This window comes from Rattus rattus, chromosome 8 (genome assembly GCF_011064425.1).
Source record: "Rattus rattus isolate New Zealand chromosome 8, Rrattus_CSIRO_v1, whole genome shotgun sequence".
In the NCBI taxonomy this organism is placed as follows: domain Eukaryota; kingdom Metazoa; phylum Chordata; class Mammalia; order Rodentia; family Muridae; genus Rattus; species Rattus rattus.
The window spans coordinates 16,466,876-16,490,232 of NC_046161.1; the positions used below are offsets into that span (position 1 = coordinate 16,466,876).

The 23,357-nt window shown below is 36.7% G+C and overlaps 1 protein-coding gene and 2 pseudogenes across 1 annotated transcript; 2 read left to right on the top strand and 1 right to left on the bottom strand.

Moving 5' to 3' along the window:
* Positions 1–5,291: 5,291 nt before the first annotated feature.
* LOC116908373 lies at positions 5,292–5,396 on the top strand (annotated as a pseudogene).
* A 579-nt stretch (positions 5,397–5,975) lies between these two features.
* On the top strand, positions 5,976–6,929 carry LOC116907284 (olfactory receptor 7D4-like). Its single transcript, XM_032910235.1, has one exon. The coding sequence runs from the start codon at positions 5,994–5,996 to the stop codon at positions 6,927–6,929; it is 936 nt and encodes a 311-aa protein (XP_032766126.1). The 5' UTR covers positions 5,976–5,993.
* A 12,405-nt stretch (positions 6,930–19,334) lies between these two features.
* The window catches only part of LOC116907278, a 12,811-nt pseudogene continuing 8,788 nt past the window's right edge, over positions 19,335–23,357 (bottom strand).

Here is a 23,357-nt window from a genome sequence, read left to right on the forward strand (position 1 = left end):
ATGCAAATCAAAACAACCCGGAGATGCCACCCCACACCAATCAAAATGGCTAAGATAAAAATCTCAGATGACAGCAGATGCTGACAAGGATGTGAAGAAAGAGAAACACTCCTCCATTGTTGGTTTCATTGTAAGCTGGCAAACCACTCTGGAAATTTGTTTGGTGGTTTCTCTGAAAATTGGACATGCTGCTACCTGAGGTCCCAGCTATACCACTCCTGCGTACACAACCAATGATCCTCCAACATATAACAATGACACATGCTCCACTATGTTCATAACAGCTTTATCTATTGTAGCCAGGAACTCAGAATAACCCAGATGTCTTTCAACTGAGAAATGGATGCAGAAAATGTAGTACATTTGCACAATGGAGTACTATCCAGCTGTTAAAAACAATGACTTTCATGAAATTCTTAGGCAAATGGATGGAATTGGAAATATCATCCTGAGTGAGGTAACCCAGTCACAAAAGAACACACATGGTATGCACTCACTGATAAGTAACTATTAGCCTAAAAGCATAGAATACCCAAGATATAATTTACAGATCACAGGAAGTTCAAGAAGAAGGAAGATCCAAATGTAGATGCTTCAGTCCTTCTTAGAATGGAGAACAAAATACTTATGGGAGGAAATATAGGCACAAAAGGTTGAGCAGAGACCAAAGGAAAGGACATCAATATACTGCCCCACCTCAGGATCCATGCCATATACAAACACAAAACCCAGACAATATTGCTAATGCCAAGAAGTGCCTTCTTACAGGATCCTGATACGATATGTCCTAAGAGCCTCTGCCAGAGCCTTACTGGTATAGATGAGAATGCAGCTGCAGATTGAGCATGGGAACCCCAATGGAGGATTTAGAGAAAGGATTGAAAGAGCTGAAGGGGTTTGCAACACCATGGGAAGAACAGCAATATCAACCAACCTGAACCTGCCCCCAGAACTTCCAGGGACTGAACTTCCAAACAACAATGTATATAAGTGTAGTGGAATGCCATAGTAGTGAGGTGGGAGTTTGAATAGGAGAGGGAGTATCCTCAAAGAAGCAGGGGAAGAGGGATGGGATAAGTGGGAACCAGGGAAGGTGATAACATTTAAAATGTAAATACATAAAATATCCAATAAAAACTAGAAAAATGAAAAAAAATGAACATATGGATTAAAAAGACTTACTATTTTGGATTATTTAATGAGGAAATTTTATTTATCTAATAGTAAAATACTAGTGACAAATAATAATTTCTTTAAGAAAAATAATAAAAAGAAATATGTAAGTGAGAGAGACAGAGATAGAGACAGAGACAGTCATTGGACTTGACGCTAAGTATTCTCTCCACAAAGTCCAAGAAAACCCCCTATATACATCATTTTGTTGTCCTTATGTGTCTCTAACTTTAACACTCCTACTTAACTCTGTCCACAAACATGTTCTTTTGCTTTAGAATGTCTGACCAAAATATGGTGATATCTTACCTAGTCTAACCTTCAATGGTAAATGAACAGAGGTAGGAGTAACTGAGGTATCTCACTGTCAGCCTTTGAAATGTTGTATTCCAGAACCCTCCAAATGTCACCTAGGAGTCTTCAATCATTGTCTTAAACTTATAGTAACATTTGGTTTCGAAACCATTGATCTCTCAGATGAAAAGCCAAGTGATGTGTTAAGTCATAAGCAGGAAGAATTATCTTATAGAATGTGAATTGTCCAATCAAACAATAAGGACATTTTGCAAGATCATTTGCAAAATAAGAAGTGAGATAATCACTACCAGATAACAGTTTTACCAAGTTTATGTTACAAAAATACAAAAAATATGGTGGTTAGTTAGCAGAGGTTAGGCCGATGGAAGAAAGTGCATTGATCAGAAGATACAAAATCCCAATTCCATAATAACAAGATTCGTGAGTATTTTGAAAAATTAGGTGGATATTAGGAATCTTGTCACAAAAAGTTAGTAACTGCCTGATGCAATTTACATGTTACTAATATATATATATGTATATAATTACTAATATATTATATTATATATTTTTTCTCTGAATTAACTAATACAAAATATTGTAAATGAATATCCATTTATTCTCCAAAATTCCACACAGATATCAAGGAAAGATAATCACACAAGTTATTACTTCCTTAGAAGATTCCCTGAAACTTTTAAGAAAACTACTTCTAGAAGAAATGAGTCTATCTCTCTCTTTTAAGGCCCACATGGATACAATGATGAAAAATTTTCCTATCTTTGATCTTTTTATCCTCGGGGGAATGAAAGGTGTTGGAACCTGGAAAAGCAATAGAACAATTTATTTAATGAGGAGATCTGGTAATTAAATGATTTAAATGACAGAAACATCAACCATTGTCCCTCTCCTGTAATTATATAATTCTAGTCTCCATAATAATCCATGTGGGCTTTCTGGTAACAGGTTATGGAAATAGAAAGCCTCCATAATGAATATCTGAGAGAATCTGTAAATTCTGGTAAAGACAGTGAATGCAAAGGTAAATTCATAGTGACAGTAGTAGGAGTAGGAGTAGTAGCAGCAGCAGGAAGAGGAGAAGGGATAGGAGGAGGAGGAGGGAGAGAAGAAGAGAATTAACTATATCTCCAGAATAATAACAATAAGGATACCAGAAGCACTTTGTCTCTGAAGAACTCTGTATTTTTGAACTAACATCAATTTTCATAGACTTGGTTTTTGCCCTCTCACTCTTTGAAATGGATAGTTGACAAATCAATTCTGTGTGCACATATGCATATCCATATATTGTGTGTGTGTGTGTGTGTGTGTGTGTGTGCGTGCGTGCGTGCGTACGTGCGTGTGCATGCACACGCGCCCACTTTCTGTTTTGTTTTGGGAGTTTTCTGTTGTTTGTTTTGGTCTTACTGATTTTCTGTTTTTCAGTTTGTTTTCATTAGTAATTAGTCATTAGTTCTAAAGTATTAGTTTGAGAGAGATTTTGAGAGAGAAATAACAATAAGCATGAAAATTGGTGAGTAAGGAAGTGGGTAGGATCTTTGACGAGTTGTAGAAGAGGAAAGAATATGATAACACTATAGTATATAAAAAAAAAAAAGCTACAGGAAATTAAGGAATTCTAAAAGCAGGAGAAATAGTCTTCCCAGGAGATGAACTTTTCTGTTCAAATGATCATTGTGAAACATATGCATTTAAGTAACATTATGTCAACTAAACAGATTACATCTATGAATTTGGAAGTGTGTGTGTGTGTGTGTGTGTGTGTGTGTGTGTGTGTGTAACAACAATAAAAAAAGATCAAGGTTGGCTGTATTGGAGAATTTCAAGAAGGAAAGTGATTGAAGAAATTATATTATAACCTCAAAAATAATTTAAAAATAAAACTTTTCCCATTTTGCTTTTAAAATAATCTCTTACAGTCTGCCACTCTTCTACAATTTTTCTTTCAATTGTACTTCCCTTCCAGACATTGCACATCCAATTATTTACTCATTAACAGCTCAGGTGTTCTCAATTTTGTCACACTTAATTTACCGATCATGCTAAGTTTTTTCCTAAATTACTTGAATTATATGGCCCCTTTTTACTTTTAGTTGTAATTATTGTTTCACTTTTGGAGTTCCAACTAATGTTTACATATAATTAATTTTTATGAGACTTAGCAGTCTCATAAAAAGTTTTAATATAAACAATCCCATCCATTTTAAAATAATTGTTAAATATTCAGAAAAAATATGTGATTTATATTGGAGGTAATTAAATTAACATGTAAATAGATTTACCCCAGACATGCTAGTGATTTAATATCTTGTAGACTGTGGTTTGGAGACAATCACTACTTATTGGATTAAGAAATGGCCATGGTTATTTTGTTTTCTAGCATACCTGTGAAATCTGACAAAAACTTTTTTCCCTTGTAATTGTAGTTATAAGATATTGTTATGGCAAACTATATTGACTTACATCTTTGTGTTAATTGGACCTACACTTCTAAAACTGCTATTAACATTTATCATGCTTTTATTTTAAAATTTGACATGAATATAGTTTATACAATTAAGGTTTGTGTCTGAAATTAGGGATAGATATAAAGTTGAATCTTACCTGTTGTTATATAATTAATATTTGGGTATAGATAAGTATTATACATCTAAAATCTATATTTGTCTATCACTTATAATATTTCAAGATCCATGTATATCTTTGGAAAAGGGAGATAAAACTGTCACAAAATCAGATTAGCAGACGAATTAGAATTTACCAATGAGAGGGTGGCATCAAGGAAGAATGAAGGAAATGTCCTTACATTACCCCACATGCTATGTACTCTCACATCTACTTTCCAACAGCCACGCCTTGAAATCCCTAACTTTAATCGTAATCTAATAGAACAAATTTCTATTCTCTTTGCTAGGAATGTTTCTTCATTTCTTCCCTTGATGAAAATACCCACCGTGTTTATCTCTGCTGAAACGTTTATATGTAAGATAAACCTTTTCTACATTCTTTCATAATTTAGTACTGAATGTATCTTTATGATTTACATAAACTTCAATAGGTATGAATAATTATGATTTTATTGATAAAATGTTTAATTTCAATAACCACACTTATTCTTAAGAATTTAAAATAATTTGCTTTATAGAAATTATGGTTGATTTAATCAAGTACATATTTTATGCATTGACCCCATTAACTTTTTTAAACTGTCATCATGATTATGTGAGCATACATTCTCACATGTACAGTTTTTATGTTTTCTTTATTCTCATTTCACTTTATTTTAATGGAGTGGCATTATTTTGTCCTCATAATATGCAACCCACATTATTTTTACATATCTTATAAGAACACACATGGTATTTTCTGACTAAAGGGACATAGGTTCATTAATCAAAAATGTTGCACTCATTCAAAATAATGGAATTTGAATGAATTAAAAATAATTGTATTTATAATAATCCATATTTGATGAATTTCAAGTTTAAATATACTGCGAAATAGCCCTGCAAAACAAAATTATTGGATGTGCAGAAGAAAAACTTAGATTTTTGAGATGACAATTGCATATGACAAGAACCACAATAGAATATATAAATTATGACATCATTTAATTGCTCACTTCAACCCTACAATGCAGTAACATAATATCAGGTTGTAAAATTATTTGTAGCTAAGGTTACCTTTAGTAATTATCTCAGAGGCACAAAAATAATTAATTAGAAAACCAAAATTTTGTTCCTAGAAATTTGAGTTGACAGTCCAATTCCTAAACCAAGCTGCATTCTGCCCTTATAAAACTTTTATATCTAAAGAACTTATTATACGGATATGACCATAAAGAAAATTTTCCATTAGATTTTCTTTATGCTACTTGACTAGCAGTTAACCAGTTGGGAACATTTGTTAATGAAAAAATAAAAAATAAAATAAAACAAAATAAAACTAAATACTTATTATAAAATAGAATAATAATAGTAATACTAGTAGCAATAAAATATATCATTTATTGATTGATAAAAAGCCATTTTAAAGCTCTGAATAAACTTTATAATACTAATATTTATAAAGTAAATAAGATTTTGTTAATAGTTATATCAATAAGTATAATTTCAGAAAATAAATATGGATTGGGTTATTAAAAAATCATTTATTTATTACAAAACTTTAGGAATGAGGAAGTGTCATGGTTCTTAAGGAATATATTAAATGTCTTATGATAATTTTGCAGCTAGTGCATACAGAAAAGTTAAGAGGAAATTTAAATAATTGAGTAAGTATAAAATGAATATTTATGCTAAATAAAATATGAGGTTCAAAACATTATAAACATATAAAGTAAAATGAGATTATTCTTGTCTAAGGACATCAAGGTACTGGGAAGGATCATGAACGGTCAAGAACATCCATCCAAAATTAAGAGTGTTAAGTCATGAGGGACTGGTGTCAGTATGAATGTTCTCTTAACATTTGTGTGTTTGTTAAGGAGAGAAACCTCTGGAATGGGAAGAGAAAATCACACAGAAGTATCACAATTTCTCCTACTGATTCTCTCAGATGATCCTAAATTTCAGCCTATTCTCTTTGGGATGTTCTTATTTATGTATCTGATCACAGTGCTGGGGAACCTGCTCATCATCCTGGCTGTCATTTCTGATTCCCATCTCCACAACCCCATGTACTTCTTCCTCTCCAACCTCTCCTTTGTAGACATCTGTTTCACTACTACCACTGTCCCAAAGATGCTGGTGAACATCCGGACAAAGAACAAAAATATCTCATACATGCAGTGCCTCAGTCAAGTCTATTTTTTTATGGTTTTTGCAGGAATGGATAATTTCCTACTGACTGTAATGGCCTTTGACCGCTTTGTTGCCATTTGTCACCCCTTAAACTACACAGTCATCATGAACCCTCACTTCTGTTGCCTCCTTGTGCTAATGTGCTGGATGATCATTTTATCAGTTTCCATGTTTCATAGTCTATTAATGAAGCAATTAACCTTCTCCGTGGGTACTGAAATCCCACATTTCTTCTGTGAATTGGCTCAAATTCTCAGAGTAACAAACTCTGATGTTCTTATTAATAATATTGCATTATATGTAGCTACTGCCTTGTTGTGTGTGTTTCCTGTCACTGGAATTCTCTACTCTTACTCGCAAATTGTCTCCTCCTTATTGAAGATGTCTTCTGTAGTTAGCAAGTACAGAGCCTTTTCCACCTGTGGGTCTCACCTTTGTGTGGTCTGTTTGTTTTATGGTACAGCACTGGGGGTTTACCTCAGTTCGGCTGGGACCCATGTTTCTCAAGGAAGCACTATAGCCTCAGTGATGTATACTGTGGTCACTCCTATGCTCAATCCATTCATCTACAGCCTGAGGAACAAAGATGTGAAGGGGGCTCTAGTAAGATTCCTTAGAGTATATTCTTGTCCCTGATGGATCAGTATCAAAAAAACAAAGTAAACATTGCCATTATTTAGACAAATGCTGTGGATTTTAATGTCCTATTTATCTACTTGAAAATGCTTGCTATTTGATTTCTTGTTCCCAAAACACCATCACCTTATTGCATGTGTGTTGCCCTCTACAACTTTAATAATCATTCCTTTTTCTTTTTCGTAGTAGGTCTTCAATATTTTCAACTGGCTCAGTTATAGAACAGAGTGTTTTTCATATTTCTAATCAACTTTAAATGTAGAACTGGCAGAAAGGTTCAACAAACTCAGTTCAATACCCAGGAGCTACATAAAGGAATAGGATATTGGACTCCCTCAAATTTTCCTCTGATCTCCACATTTATGCTGACATACATACATACACACAAACACACACACACACACAAATACACACACAAACACACACTCACAAACACACACACAAACACACAAACACTAACACACACAAACAAACACACACACACAAACACACTCACACAAACAAACACAAACACACACATACAGACACAGAGAGAGGGGGGAGGAAGGAGAGGGAGAGGGAGAGAGAGAGAGAGGCAATAAGAATTTATGTTTGAATTCCCTGAAGTGTTTATAAATTTGATGAATTCTTTGTATATATTTTCATTTTTTTTTGGATTCTTCAGCTGAATTTCACCTAAGCTGTTCTCATTGAAAATTATTAATATGTAATTACATATTACTTATTATATAATATGTAATTATATGTAATTAATAATTACATATTAATAATTTTCAAAGGGAATATATTTAGAAGGCTGAATAAAGAGTGATGGTGTTCTTTACTTTTTTTAGGAACATCGGGTTTTTTTATTTTTTGGATTTTTTATTGGATATTTTTATTTACATTTCAAATGTTATTTGCTTTCCCAGTTTCCTAGCCATAAGCCCGCATTATCCTATCCTCTTCACCTTTTCTATAAGGGTGTCCCCCCACCAAAACAACCCCCCATTCCTGTCTCTCACCCTGACATTCCCCTACACTGGGGGGTACAGCCTGGACAGGACCAAGGGTTTCTCCTCCCATTGGTGCCCAACAAAGCCATCCTCTGCTACATGTGCAGCTGGAGCCAGGGGTCTATCCATGTGTAGTCTTTGGGTGGTAGTGGTTTAGTCCCTGGTAGCTCTGGTTGGTTGGTATTGTTGTTTTTAAGGGGCTGCAATCCCCTTCAGCTCCTTCAATCCTCTCTCTAATTCCTCCAACAGGGACTCTATTCTCAGGTCAATGGTTTGCTGGTAGCATTTGTCTCTGTATTTGAAATGCTCTAGCTGAGCCTCTTAGGAGACAGCTATATCAGGTTCCTGTCAGCATGGACTTTTTGGTTTCATCAATATTATCTACTTTTGATGATTACATATATATATGTGTGTGTGTGTGTGTGTGTGTGTGTGCATGTGTGTGATGTATCCACAGGTGGAACAGGCTCTTATGGCAATTCTTTCAGTCTCTTCCCCAATCTTTGACTCCATATTCCATCCTATGAATATTTTTGTTCCCCTTTTTAAGAAGAACTGAAGCATCCACTCTTTGGTTTACCTTTTTAAGCTTCATGTAGTCTGTGGATTGTATCTTGGGTAATATGAGCTTTTGGGATAATATCCACTATTCAGTGAGTGCAAACCATGTGTGATTATTGGGAGTTGGTTTACATTACTAAGATGATATTTTCAAGTTTCATCCATTTGCCAATGAATTTCATGAAGCCAGTGTTTTTGATAGCTGTGTAGTACTCCATTGTGTAGATGTACCATATTTTCTGTATCCATTAATCTGTTGAAAGGCATCTGGGTTCTTTCAATATTCTGGCTACTATAAATAAGGCTGCTATGAACATAGAGGAGCATGTGTCTTTGTTGTATGTTGGAGCATCTTTTGGTTATATGCCCAAGAGAGTTATAGCTGGGTCTTCAGGTAGTGAAATGGCCAATTTTCTGAGGGACATCCAGACTGATTTCCAGAGTGTTTGTACCAATTTGCAATCCCACCAACAATGGGGAAGTGTTCCTTTTTCTCCACATCCTTTTAAACTTCTGTTGTCATCTGAGTTTTTGATCTTAGCCATTCTGACTGATGTGAGGTGGAATTTCAGGGTGGTTTTGATTTGCATTTCCCTGATGACTAAGGATGTTGAACATTTCTTTGAGTGCCTCTCAGCCATTTGATATTCCTCAGCTTAGAATTCTTTGTTTAGTTCTGTACCCCTTTTTTTAAATTTTTTATTAGATATATTTCTTTACTTATATTTCGAAGGTTATTCTCCTTCCCGGTTTCCTGTCCACAAGCCCCCATTCCCTCCACTCCCCTACCCCATACAGGTATTCTCCCTATAAATCCCCCTCATTGTCCTCCCCTATATTGCCCTGCACTGTGGGTTCAACGTTGGCAGGACCAAGGGCTTCCACTTCCACTGGTGCCCCAACAAGGCTATTCTCTGCTACATATGCAGTTGGAGCCCAGGGTCAGTCCATGTATAGTCTTTCAATAGTAGTTTAGTCCCTGGAAGCACTGGTAGGTTGGAATTGTTTTTATGGCGCTGCAAGCTCCTTCAACTCTTTCAGTACTTCCTCTAATTCCCCCAAAGGGGGTCCTATTCTCAGTTCGGTGGTTTGCTGTTATCATTGACGTCTATATTGGACATGCTCTGAATGTATCTCTCAGGAGAGATCTATAGCTGGTCCCTTTCAGCATGCATTTTCTAGTTTCATCAATCTTATCTAGTTTTGGTGGCTGTATATATATGGACCACATGTGGGACAGGCTCTGAATGGCCATTCCTTGAGTAGCTGCTCTAAACTTTGCTTCCATATCTCCTCCTGTGGATATTTTTTAACACCTTTTAAGGAGTGGGAGCTTCTGCATTTTGGTCGTTCTTCTTTTTGAGCTTCCTGCCTATGGATTGCACCTTGGGTAATTTGAGCTTTTTGGGTAATATCCATTTATCAATGAGAGCATACCAAGTGTCTTTTTCTGTGATTGAGTAACCTCACTCAGGATTATATTTTCTAGTTCACTCCATTTGCCTATAAATTTCGTGAGGTCATTGTTTTTGATAGCTGAGTAGTACTCCATTGTGTAGATATACTACATTTTTTTAATCCATTCCTCTGTTCAAGGGCATCTGGGTTTTTTCCAGCTTCTGGCTTTTATAAATAAGGCTGCTAAGAACAAAGTGGTGCATGTGTCTTTGTTGTATGTTGGAGCATTTTTGGGGATATGCCCAAGAGAGGTATAGCTGGGTCCTCAGGTAATTGAATGTCCAATTTTCTGAGAAACCTTCAGACAGGGTTCCAGAATGATTGTACCACTTTGCAATCACACCAACAAAGGAGGAGTGTTCCTCTTTCTCCACATCCTCACAAGCATCTGCTGTCACCTGAGATTTTATCTTAGCCATTCTGACTGGTATGAAGTGGAATCTCAGGGTTGTTTTGATTTTCAATTCCCTGATGATTAAGGATGTTGAACATTTATTTAGGTGCCTCTTAGCCATTCAATATTCCTCAGCTGAGAATTCTTTTTTAGCTCTGTACACATTTTTAATAGGGTTATTTGGCTCTGGGGATCTAACTTCCTGAGTTCTTTGTATCTTTTGGATATTACCCTGTATCAAATGTAGGATTGGTAAAAATCTTGTCCCAATCTGTTGGTTGCCATTTTGTCCTAATGACAGTGTCCTTTGCTTTACAGAAGCTTTGAAGTTTTCTGAGGTCCCATGTGACAATTCTTAATCTTGGAGCATAAGCCATTGGTGTTTCAATCATGAAATTTTTCCCGATGCCCAGGTGTTTGACACTCTTCCTCACTTTTTCTTCTATTAGTTACAGTGTATATGGTTTTATATGGAGGTCATTGATCCACTTGGACTTAAGCTTTGTACAGGGTGATAAGAATGGGTCAATTTGTATTCTTCTACATGCTGACCTCCAGTTGAAACAGCACCATTTGTTGAAATTGCTATCTTTTTTCTACTGGATGGCTTTAGTTCCTTTGTCAAAGATCAAGTGACCATATGTGAATGGGTTCATTTCTGGGTCTTCATATCTAGTCCACTGATCAAACTGCCTGTCTCTGTACCAATACCATACAGTTTTTTATCACTATTGTTCTGTAATACTGCTTGAGGTCAGCAGTGGTGATTCCCACAGAAGTCCTTTTATTGTTGAGGATAATTGTTCTTTCTAACTCTTAGAAGAACTGAGTTGGAATTTTGGTGGAGATTGCATTAAATTTGTAGACTGCTTTTGGCAAAATGGCCATTTTTACTATATTAACCCTGCCAATCCATGAGCATGGGAGGTCTTACCATCTTCTGAGATATTCAATTTCTTTCTTCAGAAACTTAACGTTCTTGTCATACAGATCTTTCACATTTTTGGCTAGTCACTCCGAGGTATTTTATGTTATTTGGGACTATTTTGAAGAGTGTCATTTCCCCCACAAAGATTCATAGATTTTAGTAATGTGTTACCAGTTGGTAGAACTGTTTGGGAAAAATTGAAAAAATGGGAGTCCTAGTCTCTGTCTCTCCCTGTTTCTTACTTACTGAGCAGATGTAAGATCTTAGCTATCCCTACAGACAAGCCTTCATTCCACTATAACAGATTCTAAAATTCTGAAAGTATAAGTGCAATATAAACTTTTTCCTGGCACATTATACTGTCTTATTATGACAAAAGGATAAAACATAAAAGAAGTTGATTCAGGGAATAGGGTATTGCCATGAGAGGCTTCACCAGGCTATTTTTCTTTGGAGTAATGAAGGAAATATTGTGACTGTGGAATAGAACAGTGCTTAAATGCTATAAGAGGAATTAGTAGGCCATTTAAGTAGGAGCCTGAAAGACAACAGTACTAAAAGCAAGAGGATTCAGAGGGCAACAATATTAGCAACTGGGCTAAAGGCCATTCTTAGGGAATTTTTGGCAAAAGAAAATGTTGCTGCTCTCTATCTTTGTCCTAAAAAGTCCTAATGCTAAATTGAATAGTGATGGGCTAATTTCTTTGGTGAAGAAGATTTGAATGCAGTGCAATATTGACTTTGTTATGTGGTCAACCACTCATACATATCTACAGTGAAATGAATAACAAATAAAAAAGAAATACTGGGTCTCACAGTTCTCTGTACCCAAGTCCTGTGGAAGAGAGAGCCAGATTCTCAGACGTGTGGACAATCCTGAAAGCTCAGGGGAGACCAGCACTTCTTCGAAGAACCTGTCTAGTACTCTTTGTGTCCTCTGGGCACAGGAAGCTAGGAGCAGTCAGGGTCGGGACCCTTCCAGTTTTGCCTGCACCCAGAGCTGAAAGCCAGTCACAAGGAGTGCTTGACGCACCTGAAGGCAGAGGTAAAACCAATTCTTCTGCTCCAAGTGACCCACCTAGAGGCTTCAGCACACACAAACCCAGGAGCAATCTGGGACAAAACCCTTCCAGTTTCTGCCTGCACGCAGAGCTGACCTGGCCCCACAGCTCTCCGTAGTTATTCCGGCTGAAAGAATACAGGTCTACAGGAGTGCTCACACACAGGCTTACAGGAGGGTCAAGCCACTGTTAGAGACAGCAAGACAAGCTAATGCCAGAGACAACCTGATGGTGAGAGACAAGCACAGGAACCTAAGAATCAGAAACCAAAACTACTTGCCATCATCAGAGCCCAGTTCTCCCACCAAAGCAAATACTGGATATCCAAACACACCAGAAATACGAGATTGGGATTTAAAATCACATCTTGTATGTGCATGGTCATCACTTTCTTTAGGTTAGGGAAGTTTTCTTCTATAATTTTGTTGAAAATATTCACAAATATTTACTCTCTTCTATACCTATCATCCTTATGTCTGGTATTTTCATTGTGTCCTGGATTTCCTGGATGTTTTGGGTTGGGAGCTTTTTGTGTTTTACATTATCTTTGACCATTGTGTCAATGTTTTCAATGGTATCTTCTATCCTGAGATTCTCTCTTCAATCTCTTGTATTCTGTTGGTGATGCTTGCTCTATGAATCCTGATCTCTTTCTTAGGTTTTCTATATCCAGAGTTGTCTCCCTTTGTGCTTTATTTAATTCTTCTATTTCCATTTTTCAATCTTGGGTGATTTTGTTTAATTCTTTCACCTGTTTGGTTGTGTTTTCCTGTAATTCTTTAAGGGTTTTGTGTTTTCTCTTTAAGACCTTCTACTTGTTTACCTGTGTTGTCCCATATTTCTTTAAGGGATATATTTATGTCCTTACAGCTCTATATCATCATCATAAGATGTGATTTTAAATCTAAATTTTGCTTTTCTGGTGTGTTGTGGTAACCAGAACTTGCTGTGGTAGAAGAACTGGATTCTGATGGTGCCAAGTAATCTTGGTTTCTGTTGCTTAAATTCTTGTGCTTGCTTGCCTCTTGCCATCTGATGGTCTTTGATGTTAATTGGTGTTGCTGTCTCTGACTGGGGCTTTTCCCTCCTGTGGGCCTGTGGGCCTGTGATCTTAGGAGTGAGAGCACTCCTGGGAGACCAGCTCACTCTGGGGAGGCTTTGGGTCCCGAGGGCTGTGAAACAGCCTTATCTCTGAGTGCAAATGGAGACTGGAAAGATCCTGTCCCAGGCTGCTTGACAGTTCCTTTGCCCTGTGTGTTCCTGGCAGGTCCCTCTTTGGACAGTTAGAGGGGTGCAAGTGAGGTCTCACCTGTGGCCTTAAGAGTGAAAGTGCTCCTGGGAGACCAGCTCTCTGCAGGCTGGTTTTAGGCCCTGAGGGCTGTGGAACAGCCTTAGCTCTGGGCATACATGGAGACCAGAAGGCAAAATCAGTGCTCTTAACTGCTAAACCATCACTCCAATCCAAGAAGTTTTAGTTTTACTAGATGTTTTTCATATACTATATTCAGAATATATTTTCTTCTCCCTAACTCCTTTGAGAGTCCCCTCACCTTCCCTCTTATAAGAATCCAAAAACTTTCTATCTTTTATTATAAAACAAGCATTCATTTAAAGAATAATAACAAACTAAAGCAATTGGAATAGGACAGAACAAACAGAAGAAAGAAGTCAAAGAAATAAAATTAGATATGTATGAAGACACAGAGACAGATACACATGTCTGTATGCAGATGATTTTCCCTTAAGAAATATAAAGCCCAAAAGGATAGCATATATGAAAAAGAAACATGAGGAAAAATACTGTCAAAACCTTATGGAACAAAGAACCGCCGAAGATGGCACTGAGTTTGTTTGTTTGTTTGTGTGTTGACTCTTTACTGCCAAGCATAGGTCCTGGCCTCATGAGTGGTTTGGATTTCCATTGAGACTGTGTTGGAGAGAACTGATTTTTCATTTGTGAGATACTGTCAGTCCAACATTGCTTCTGGGTTAGGGATGGAGGCATGTGTCTACTTCTCTCAGAACTGAAACCCCAGCTGGTGCAAACCATGCAGATCCCTGCAGGACACGTGCATGTTGTCACGGTATCCATGAGTTCATACATGTGTCACTGCAGCTGCATTTAAATTGCCTTGTTTTGGTGGTCTCCTCCATTCCATTCTTCCCTTACAGTCTTTTATTTTTAATGTGTAATCAGAATTGTTGCATCCTACGTTTTTAATGAAATTTGATTCCAAGAACTTTGTTTTTGTATCTGATGTTTTTCCTCATGAATGAAGTTTAATTTTTCCTTTAGTGTTAACTAATTACAATAAATCATACCACCAAGATAAAAGACAGTAGACAAAAATTACTTAGAAATGACATGTTCCAAATGCCTGAATTACCCTAGATGCCTAGAACAAATGAAACTCAAGACGGATGATCAAAATGTGAATGCTTCACTCCTTCTTTAAAAGGGGAACAAGAATACCCTTGGCAGGGAAGAGAGAGGCAAAGATTAAAACAGAGACTGAAGGGACACCCATTCAGAGCCTGCCCCACATGTGGCCCATATATATACAGCCACCCAATTAGACAAGATGGATGAAGCAAAGAAGTGCAGAAGTGTAGATCGCTCCTGAGAGACACAGCCAGAATACAGCAAATACAGATTATGTAAATGCCAGCAGCAAAACCACTGAACTGAGAAACTAGGACCCCAGTGGAAGGAATCAGAGAATGAACTGGAAGAGCTTGAAGGGGCTTGAGACCCCATATGTACAACAATGTCAAGCAACCAGAGCTTCCAGGGACTAAGCCACTACCTAAAGACTATACATGGACTGAACCTGGACTCTGACCTCATAGGTAGCAATGAATATCCTAGTAAGAGCACCAGTGGAAGGGGAAGCCCTGGGTCCTGCTAAGACTGAACCCCCAGTGAACTAGACAGTTGGGGGGAGGGCGGCAATAGGGTATAAAATGGAACACCCATAAGGAATTCAGGGGGAGGATGTTTGCCCGAAACCGGAAAAGGAATAACATTTTAAATGTATATAAGAAATATTGAGTTAATTCAAAAAAAAAGAAATGACATGTTTATGTAAAATTATATGATGTAATTCCTATTTAATTGTTAAATGTGTACATGCAATTAATGAGAGCATATATAGTCATCTGATAGGTATCTTTTCACATGGTCAAAAGTTTAATTAAACTTGAAACTAAACAGGCAATAAAAGCTTTTTCTAGTTGGCATTCTTTAATATGTGTTGTGGTTGATCACACTGACCATTCCTACCTATCTTAAATTCCAAACTTGCCTCGGTACCTCTTGGAAGAATACATATTTCAACAAATCTTTTCATACTGTAATAAAACCAGGTTCACTGTAACATAACACTGACAATTTCTACTGCACTAATATTTTTCTCCCATGTTTTTTTTCTTTTTTATGAAATGAAATACAATAAGATGAAGCAAAAACTATTATATCAAACTTAGATATGGCAACCCAATAGAAGGAAAAGAGCTCCAAGTGCATATTCAGAAATCATTAACCTACTTGTACTCATATTCGGGAGTCCCATAAAAATACTAAATTAACAGATATACTACTGAGGACCTGATGTAGACTGATATAAGCCCTGTGCTTACCCCAAACCATTCTGGATCTACTTCTGATTTATACCTGAGTTATAATTTACTTAGCGATTAATATTCCTTATATAATCCCTATACACAGTCTTTGTGGTTCTTGGTTATCTCAATCAGGATGAATTTTCACTAATTCAATCAATTTGCCTGCAAATTTCATGACGTCAATTTTTTAACAGTCGATTAATACATCATTATGTAAATGTACCACATTTCCTTTATTCATTTTTGGTTGAGGAATATCTAGTTCCTTTTCAGTTTCTGGCTATTATGAGTAAATCCACAATGAACATGGTTGAGCAAGTGTCCTAGGGGTAGGATGCAGCCTCCTTTGACCATATAACCAAGAGTGGTATAAACTGAATGGAAATAAATGTATTCCTAAAGTCCTGAGAAGAACTATATTGATTTCCAAAGTGGCTGTACAAATTTTCACTCTTACTAGCAATGGAGGATTATTTCCCTTGCAATATATCCTCAACAGCATGAGCTGTCACTTATGTTGTTGGGCTTAGTCATTCTGACAGGTGTAAAATGGAATCTCAAAGTCATTTGGATTTGCATTACCTTAATGGCAAAGAGTGTTGAATATTTTTAAATGTTCTTCAACCATTTGAGTTTCCTCATTTTATAAGCTGCTGTTTTTCTGATTGATAGTGACCTTTATCTTAAAGAAGCTTTTCGGGTTCATGAGGTATCATTTATTAATTGTTGTTCTTAGTGTCTGTGTTCTATTCAAAAAGTTGTCTCCTGTGTGAAAGTGTGTTCAAAGCTACTCCCCACTTTCACTTTTATTATATTCAGTGTATCTTGTTTTATGTTGAGGTCTTTGATCCACTTTGACTTGAGTTATATGCAGGGTAATGATTATGAATCTATTTGCATTTTTCTACACCCAGATATCTAGATTGATCAGCACAATTTGTTGAAGATGCTTTTCTTTCCAATGTATATTTCTGGATTACTTTTCAAAAATTCATATGCCCATAGGGGTGTGGATTTATGTCTGGGACTTCAATTTAATTCTGTTGATCAATGCATCTGTCTTTATGACAGTACCATGAGATTTTTATTACTATAGATAGCTCTGTATTACAACTAGAGATATGGAATGGTGGAATCTCAAATAGATCTTTTATTTTTCAGAGTTGTTTTAGTTAATTGTTTTGTTTTGTTTCTCATAGGAAGTTTGAAAATAACCTTTCAATATATGTAATAAACTGTGCTAGTCATTTTCAAGGAGATTCATTAAATCTGCTTTCCAAAATGGCCTTTTTACTAAATCCTACCTACCCATGATCTGGGAGATCTTTCATCTTCTAATATTCTTCTTCAATTTCTTAATAAACTTTGAAGTTTTGATCATACAAGTCAGTTCACTTTGTTTCTGTAAAATAACAAAAAGATGTTTTATATTGTTTGGACAGGAAATGTTTTATTTATCTGAACATATTTTCACAGTCTGTTATTTTTATCTAGAAGGGCTACTGATTTTGGGAGTTAGTTCCATGGCAGATACTCTGCTGAAAGTGATAGTCTGCTGCATGAATCCCCCTGTTGAATTTTTAGGTGTGAGTGTGTGTGTGTGTGTGTGTGCGTGTGCACACCATCTGCAAATAATGATACATTGGTACTTTCTTTTCAATTTGATATCAGAATTTTATTTTCTCTCTATTTTATACATTAATGATATACTAATCACAAACAGACCATTCATCTTTTAACCCTTGCTCAATGTATTTGTATCAGATGGAAATCAGCTTAGATAACAATACCAAGTTGCAATCATTATCGCAAACTGCTGTTTATCAAAGGTAAAATGATGGAAATAGACAGGATACAAAATTGTCACTATTTCATCCAATTAAATTTTAAATATTTATGAGGCAAATATGATGGCTGGTGTTCAGATACCCAGATTTTACAGAAAAAACTGGGCAAAAGTTGAGGCCACCTATAATCCCATGGCTCAATGATCTCAAGAAAAAGCTACCTACCAAGATTAGCCAATGTGTAAGCTCTATATCCAATTGAGAGACTGTGGATTACAACTGATAAACTGATGCCCTGTGGGTTACAACTGATAAACTGAAGATTTGGAGGGAAAGGCTTATCATTGACAACTATGTGACATTAGAAGATTAATCTTGGAATTGCCCAGCTTATAAGGATGATAGATAGATAGATAGATAGATAGATAGATAGATAGATAGATAGATAGATAGACAGACAGACAGACAGACAGACAGACAGACAGACAGACAGATAGATAGATAGATAGATAATAGATAGAGATTAGAGACATAGATATTTGAACTAAGTTATACTCCAATGGCTGTTCCAAAAAAGGAGCAAACAACTGACAGGTAAGACCCACAGGTAGAGAAAGCTTCATACCTCACACTTGATGATGGTATTCTCAGATTAGAGAACACAACTTTAGAGTAAAAAAAGAAAATTTGAGATATAGGAAGTAAACCAGATAAAGCACCAACAGAATAACCTACAGATTGTGTATGTGTGTGAGTGTGTGTGTGTGTGTGTGTGTGTGTGTGTGTAAGAGAGAGAGAGAGAGAGAGAGAGAGAGAGAGAGAGAGAGAGAGAGAGAGAGAATTGGAATGACTTACAGGCTGCAGTCCAACTAACTAACAATGGCCATCTGTGAACAGAAACTGCAAGAATCTTGTAGTTGCTTAGTCCCCATGAGGTTGAATGTTTCACTGAATAAGCCTAGAATCCTGGAAGAAGTAGGCTCCAAATGAGGGAGCTGGTAAACTTTGAGTGCAAGAAGGTGAAGAACAAATTAATTCTTCCTTATTTCATTGTCTGTATTAGGCTTCCAGCAGTAGGTATGGCCTAGATGACAAGTGTGCTAAAAGATCCTGATCAAAGGTATGTTGACTTCCTGCCTCAAGATCCTGATTAAAAGTGTGCCTCCATTTTGGATTGTAGTTCATTCAGATATAGTCAAGTTGACAACCAAGAGTCACAGTTTGTAATGACAAAAATATTAATAATACAGAAAATTACATATTGTTATATGTTTACTTCATTGGTAATAACTATTACCAATGCATTTATATTGTTATACAACCATCACCATGATCAAGTACATTTTTGTCTTCAGTAGTTGAAACATTGTACATTTTTAAACTCCTGTTTTCATCTTCTCAACAATACTAACTACTATTGTATTATGAAAGGTAAGTGGATATTAAAGTCATGAAAAACTAAAACTAGTATAACTGATGAATTGAGTGCACGGGGTTCAGATATTTTGCTCTTCTGTATTTACCAACACATACTCTAAATGGGTGCCACAGGCCCTAGTGATTACAGAATTTTTCTGTAAGTCTCTTCACTGATCTTTTAATATCCTTTGTTCCTCAGGTTATAGATGAAAAGGATTTAGCATAGGAGTGACCACAGGTACATCAGTGAGGCCACTGCAGTACTTTAGAGATGTGATACAGCTGAACCAAGATATACTCCCATGGCTGTTAAAAAAAATAAACAAACAACTGAGGTGAGACCACAGGTAGAGAAGGCTTTATACTCCCACCTACGATGAGATGATATTTTCAGAATGGAAAAAACAATTTTATAGTAAGAGAAGAAAATTCCAGATATAGGAAGCAAACCAGATAAGGCACTAACAAAAATACATGACTATGTCATTAATGAATGTGTTAAAACAGGCAAGATTAAGGAGTTGTGTAGGGTCACAGAAGAAATTGGAAATTTCTTTACATCCTTGAAGTAGATGATTTGTAAGGGCAAATGAGATTGTGTGCCTGAGAATCCACAAGACTAACCAAGAGAGACAGGAAAACTAAAGAGCCACAGAGGCGAGGGATTCAAGATGAGTGAATAATGCAGTAAGAGACAGACAGCCACAAATCTATCGTGAGGCCATTAATACAGCCAGAAGCAAGCAATCCATATATCCAAAAGGATCAAAAATGACATCTGTGTAAGGCAGCCCATAGATGATCTTTTCAGGAGTTTGGATGTTCACAATCATCTTTGGGACTGTGGTAGAGATAAAACAGATGTCAGCCAAGGACAGATTGCAGAGGAAGAAGTACATGGAGGTGTGGAGGTTGAGTCAGATGATGACAGCCAGGATGATGATCAGGTTACCAAGCACTGTAATCCGGTACACAAACATAAATAAACAGAAGAGGATGTAATATTGCAGTCCTGATCATCAGAGACTCTCATGAGATGAAATTCTGAGACAAGTGTTAGTTTTGTGGTTCTATGTTGTTTGAACAGCTTTTGAAAAATGAAAATAGGGTTAATAAAAATTGATACAAGTTTAATCACTCAACATTCTGTTTTGGATTAAAGCAACTGTCTTGTGAAATGATCAAATGATTATACATACTTGGCAGTACTTTGATCTGCTGCAATTTCCCTATTCTTTTTTTAATAATATTTATAATTTCATATATATATATATATATATATTATAATTATATTCTTTCTTTACTCTTACCAATCCCCCTCTCACTTATGATGACATCCTTCTGATACCGTGTAGCTCCCTGCTACTCTCATACTTTTGTGTAGGCTATGTATAGGTGGTCACGGTCACTATATGAGCATGCATGCAAAGGTCATGCCATTTCCAGAGGACATCATGTCACAGTGTCCCTTCCTATCCCCCATTTTATCATTCTTTTCCACTCTGCTCTTATTTGATGCTCCTGGGTCATGGAGAATGGCATGTCCTGCTCAGAGCTGAACACTTAAAAGTTACTTGTTCATGTTCTCAGCACCTGAACCAGTGTGAGTCTGGAAAAAGAAGCTTTATCTGACCAAGAACATCAGAATCATTAGTCTAAAGGTGTAGATACAAACTCACTTTCCACTGACCTGTGTTATCCAATTCTTTCAATACTCAATATTCGAAAGAGTATAAAACAAGATATAAGCCATCCTTTGATTATGCAACATAATACAAAACAAAAAAGTATAATTTAGAAATGGGAAAAAGATCCTTTCCATACTGGAGGAAACACAATTATAACTAAAGGAAATTGAGACACTGCCAAAATGCACTGTTATTCTAATATAGTGTATGAATTGTCTTGTGTGGACTATTTATAAAACTTCCATAAGTCTTAAAGATCATATTGCTAATATTAAAAATAATAGTATAGAAAGTCTATAATACAGAGAATTTTTCCAGTTTAACACATGGAAGTTTTTAATTATTTGATTTTCTATTCCACCAATTCTGATAATAAGGGGCTTACTCAAATTCAGTTTCTTACAAACCAACCTGATTCTGGTGGACTCATTTTGATGGATATGTATAACCCTAAAGTGCCCTGACCACATAAGGCACTGGTGAGCAACACAGTAGAAATAATTAAACAATAACTATTTTTTAAAACATTTTATTTTATAGAATGTTATAATAGCTCCATATAATCCCACAAAATATCGTGAGTCTGAGATCACCTTTTGCTACTTTTAATATGGAATCAACTCCTTTTCATGATCATAAATTCTGCATACATGAATGAGAAATGCAGGAACCTGGAGTCTTCCAGAAGAATGTTTTAAATCTAGTTGAAAGTATCAGACCAATCTTCCAAGCTAAAACATGATCCCTTGTTTAAGGATGATGAGGAAGGTGCCTTACAGGATTAATAACCAGTGTGGAAGGAAAGCAGACCTGAAAGTCCTAAATTTCAACCCAGGTCCAAAAGTCAGCTCAGCCCTTTGGAATGAACCTTTGCCGCTGTTACCCTCCTCCTCCATCCCAATACTCTTTTATGACAAAGAAAAGTGACCTCCTTCCTCTACCCTTCCACAACCTCCATTAGCACTTACTGGGCTAGGGGTGTGTCTCTGCAGGGGCATTACCAACTGCTTTCTTCTGCCTAATATTCATCAAAACCACGGGTTATTTATTCAAAATTTTAAAACAAAGACTCAAGTTAGTGAAGGTGTCCAAAGGTTATAAGAGATATTGAAGCTGGCAAAGTACAGATTGGAAGGCACCTAATTATTCAGGTGTGTGACCAGACTAATGCACAGCTCTAAATTATCATAATTGGTCCATTATCCTTTCCTTGGGGGACTTGTCACTAATAAGAGTAAAGATGAAAGAGGAAAATGTGCTTGGAAATTTCAGGAATAACTGATCCATAGACCTTTCCAACTATTCTTATATTTTTAATACATTAAATAAAATTCAATTGTCAGTGTTTATTACTAGGGGGGTTATTTTCTTTTTTAATTTATTTTATTAATATTCCAGTCATTGCCCACACTTTTAGTCCCTCCTTCAACAGTAACTCATCCCGTTCCTCCTCATCCTTGCATCTGAGAGGGTGCCCTTCCCCACCCCACCCACACAAACACACACAGCACCAGGCTTCCCCATTCTCTGGGGCCTAAAGTTTCACTAAGATTAACCATTCTTTCTCCCACTGAGGCCAGACAAGCAGACCTCTGTTACATATGTGCCAGGGGACTCCAACAAGCCCATGTATACTCCTGGTTGGTAGTTTAGTCTCTGGGAGTTTGCCAGGGCCTACATTAATTCAGAATGATGGTCTTCCCATGGGATCACTCTCATTTCAGCCTCAATCCTTCTCCTAAATCATCCATAGGGGTCAATGACTTCAGTCCAATGATCAGGTATAAGTATCTGCTTCTGTCTTAGTTGTTGCTGTTAGGGCCTCTCAATGGACACCACTAGGCCCCATATAAGGCACATCATAGCATAGAAGTGTCAAGCCTTGGTTCTCCCATGAGACAGATCCCAAGTTGGACCAGTCATTGAACATCCTTTCCTTTAGTCTTTTCTCCACCTTTGTCCCTGCAGTTCTTTAGACAGGAACAAGTCTGGGCCGAAATTTTGACTGTGAGTTAGTAACCCTGTCCTTCTCTTGAGACCCTGTGAATCTACTAGAGGTCGAGTTCTAGTTCCTTCAAAATATTGGGAATTTTGTCTAAGGTCATCCCTAATAAGTCCTGAGAGTGTCTCCATCTCCCAGGTCTCTGTTACTTTTAGAGGGTGCCTCCACCACTCCAGTCCCTTTAGGCTGCTTATTTCCATTCATTCTCTTGGACCTCTGAGCTTTTTCCTGTTCCTTCCTCCATATTGATCCTATTCCCTTAATACTCCCCCCCCACTTTCTGCTTTCAACCCAGATGCCTCCCTCACTCTTGCCTCCTGTGAGTATTTTGTTCCTTCTCCCAAGTGGGATTGAAGCCTCCTCACTTGGGCATTTCATTTGTATACTTCTATGGCTGTACATTGTATTGAATATCCAGTTACCAATGAATACTTTTTACCATGCATGATAAATTTATAGCATCCATTTTAACTTCCACCCATTTGCTTGCAAAAATTCATGATGTCCTCAT

Coding starts and splice junctions, on each gene's coding strand:
- LOC116907284 (XM_032910235.1), top strand. CDS start 5,994: ATGGGAAGAGAAAATCACACAGAAGTATCACAATTTCTCCTACTGATT.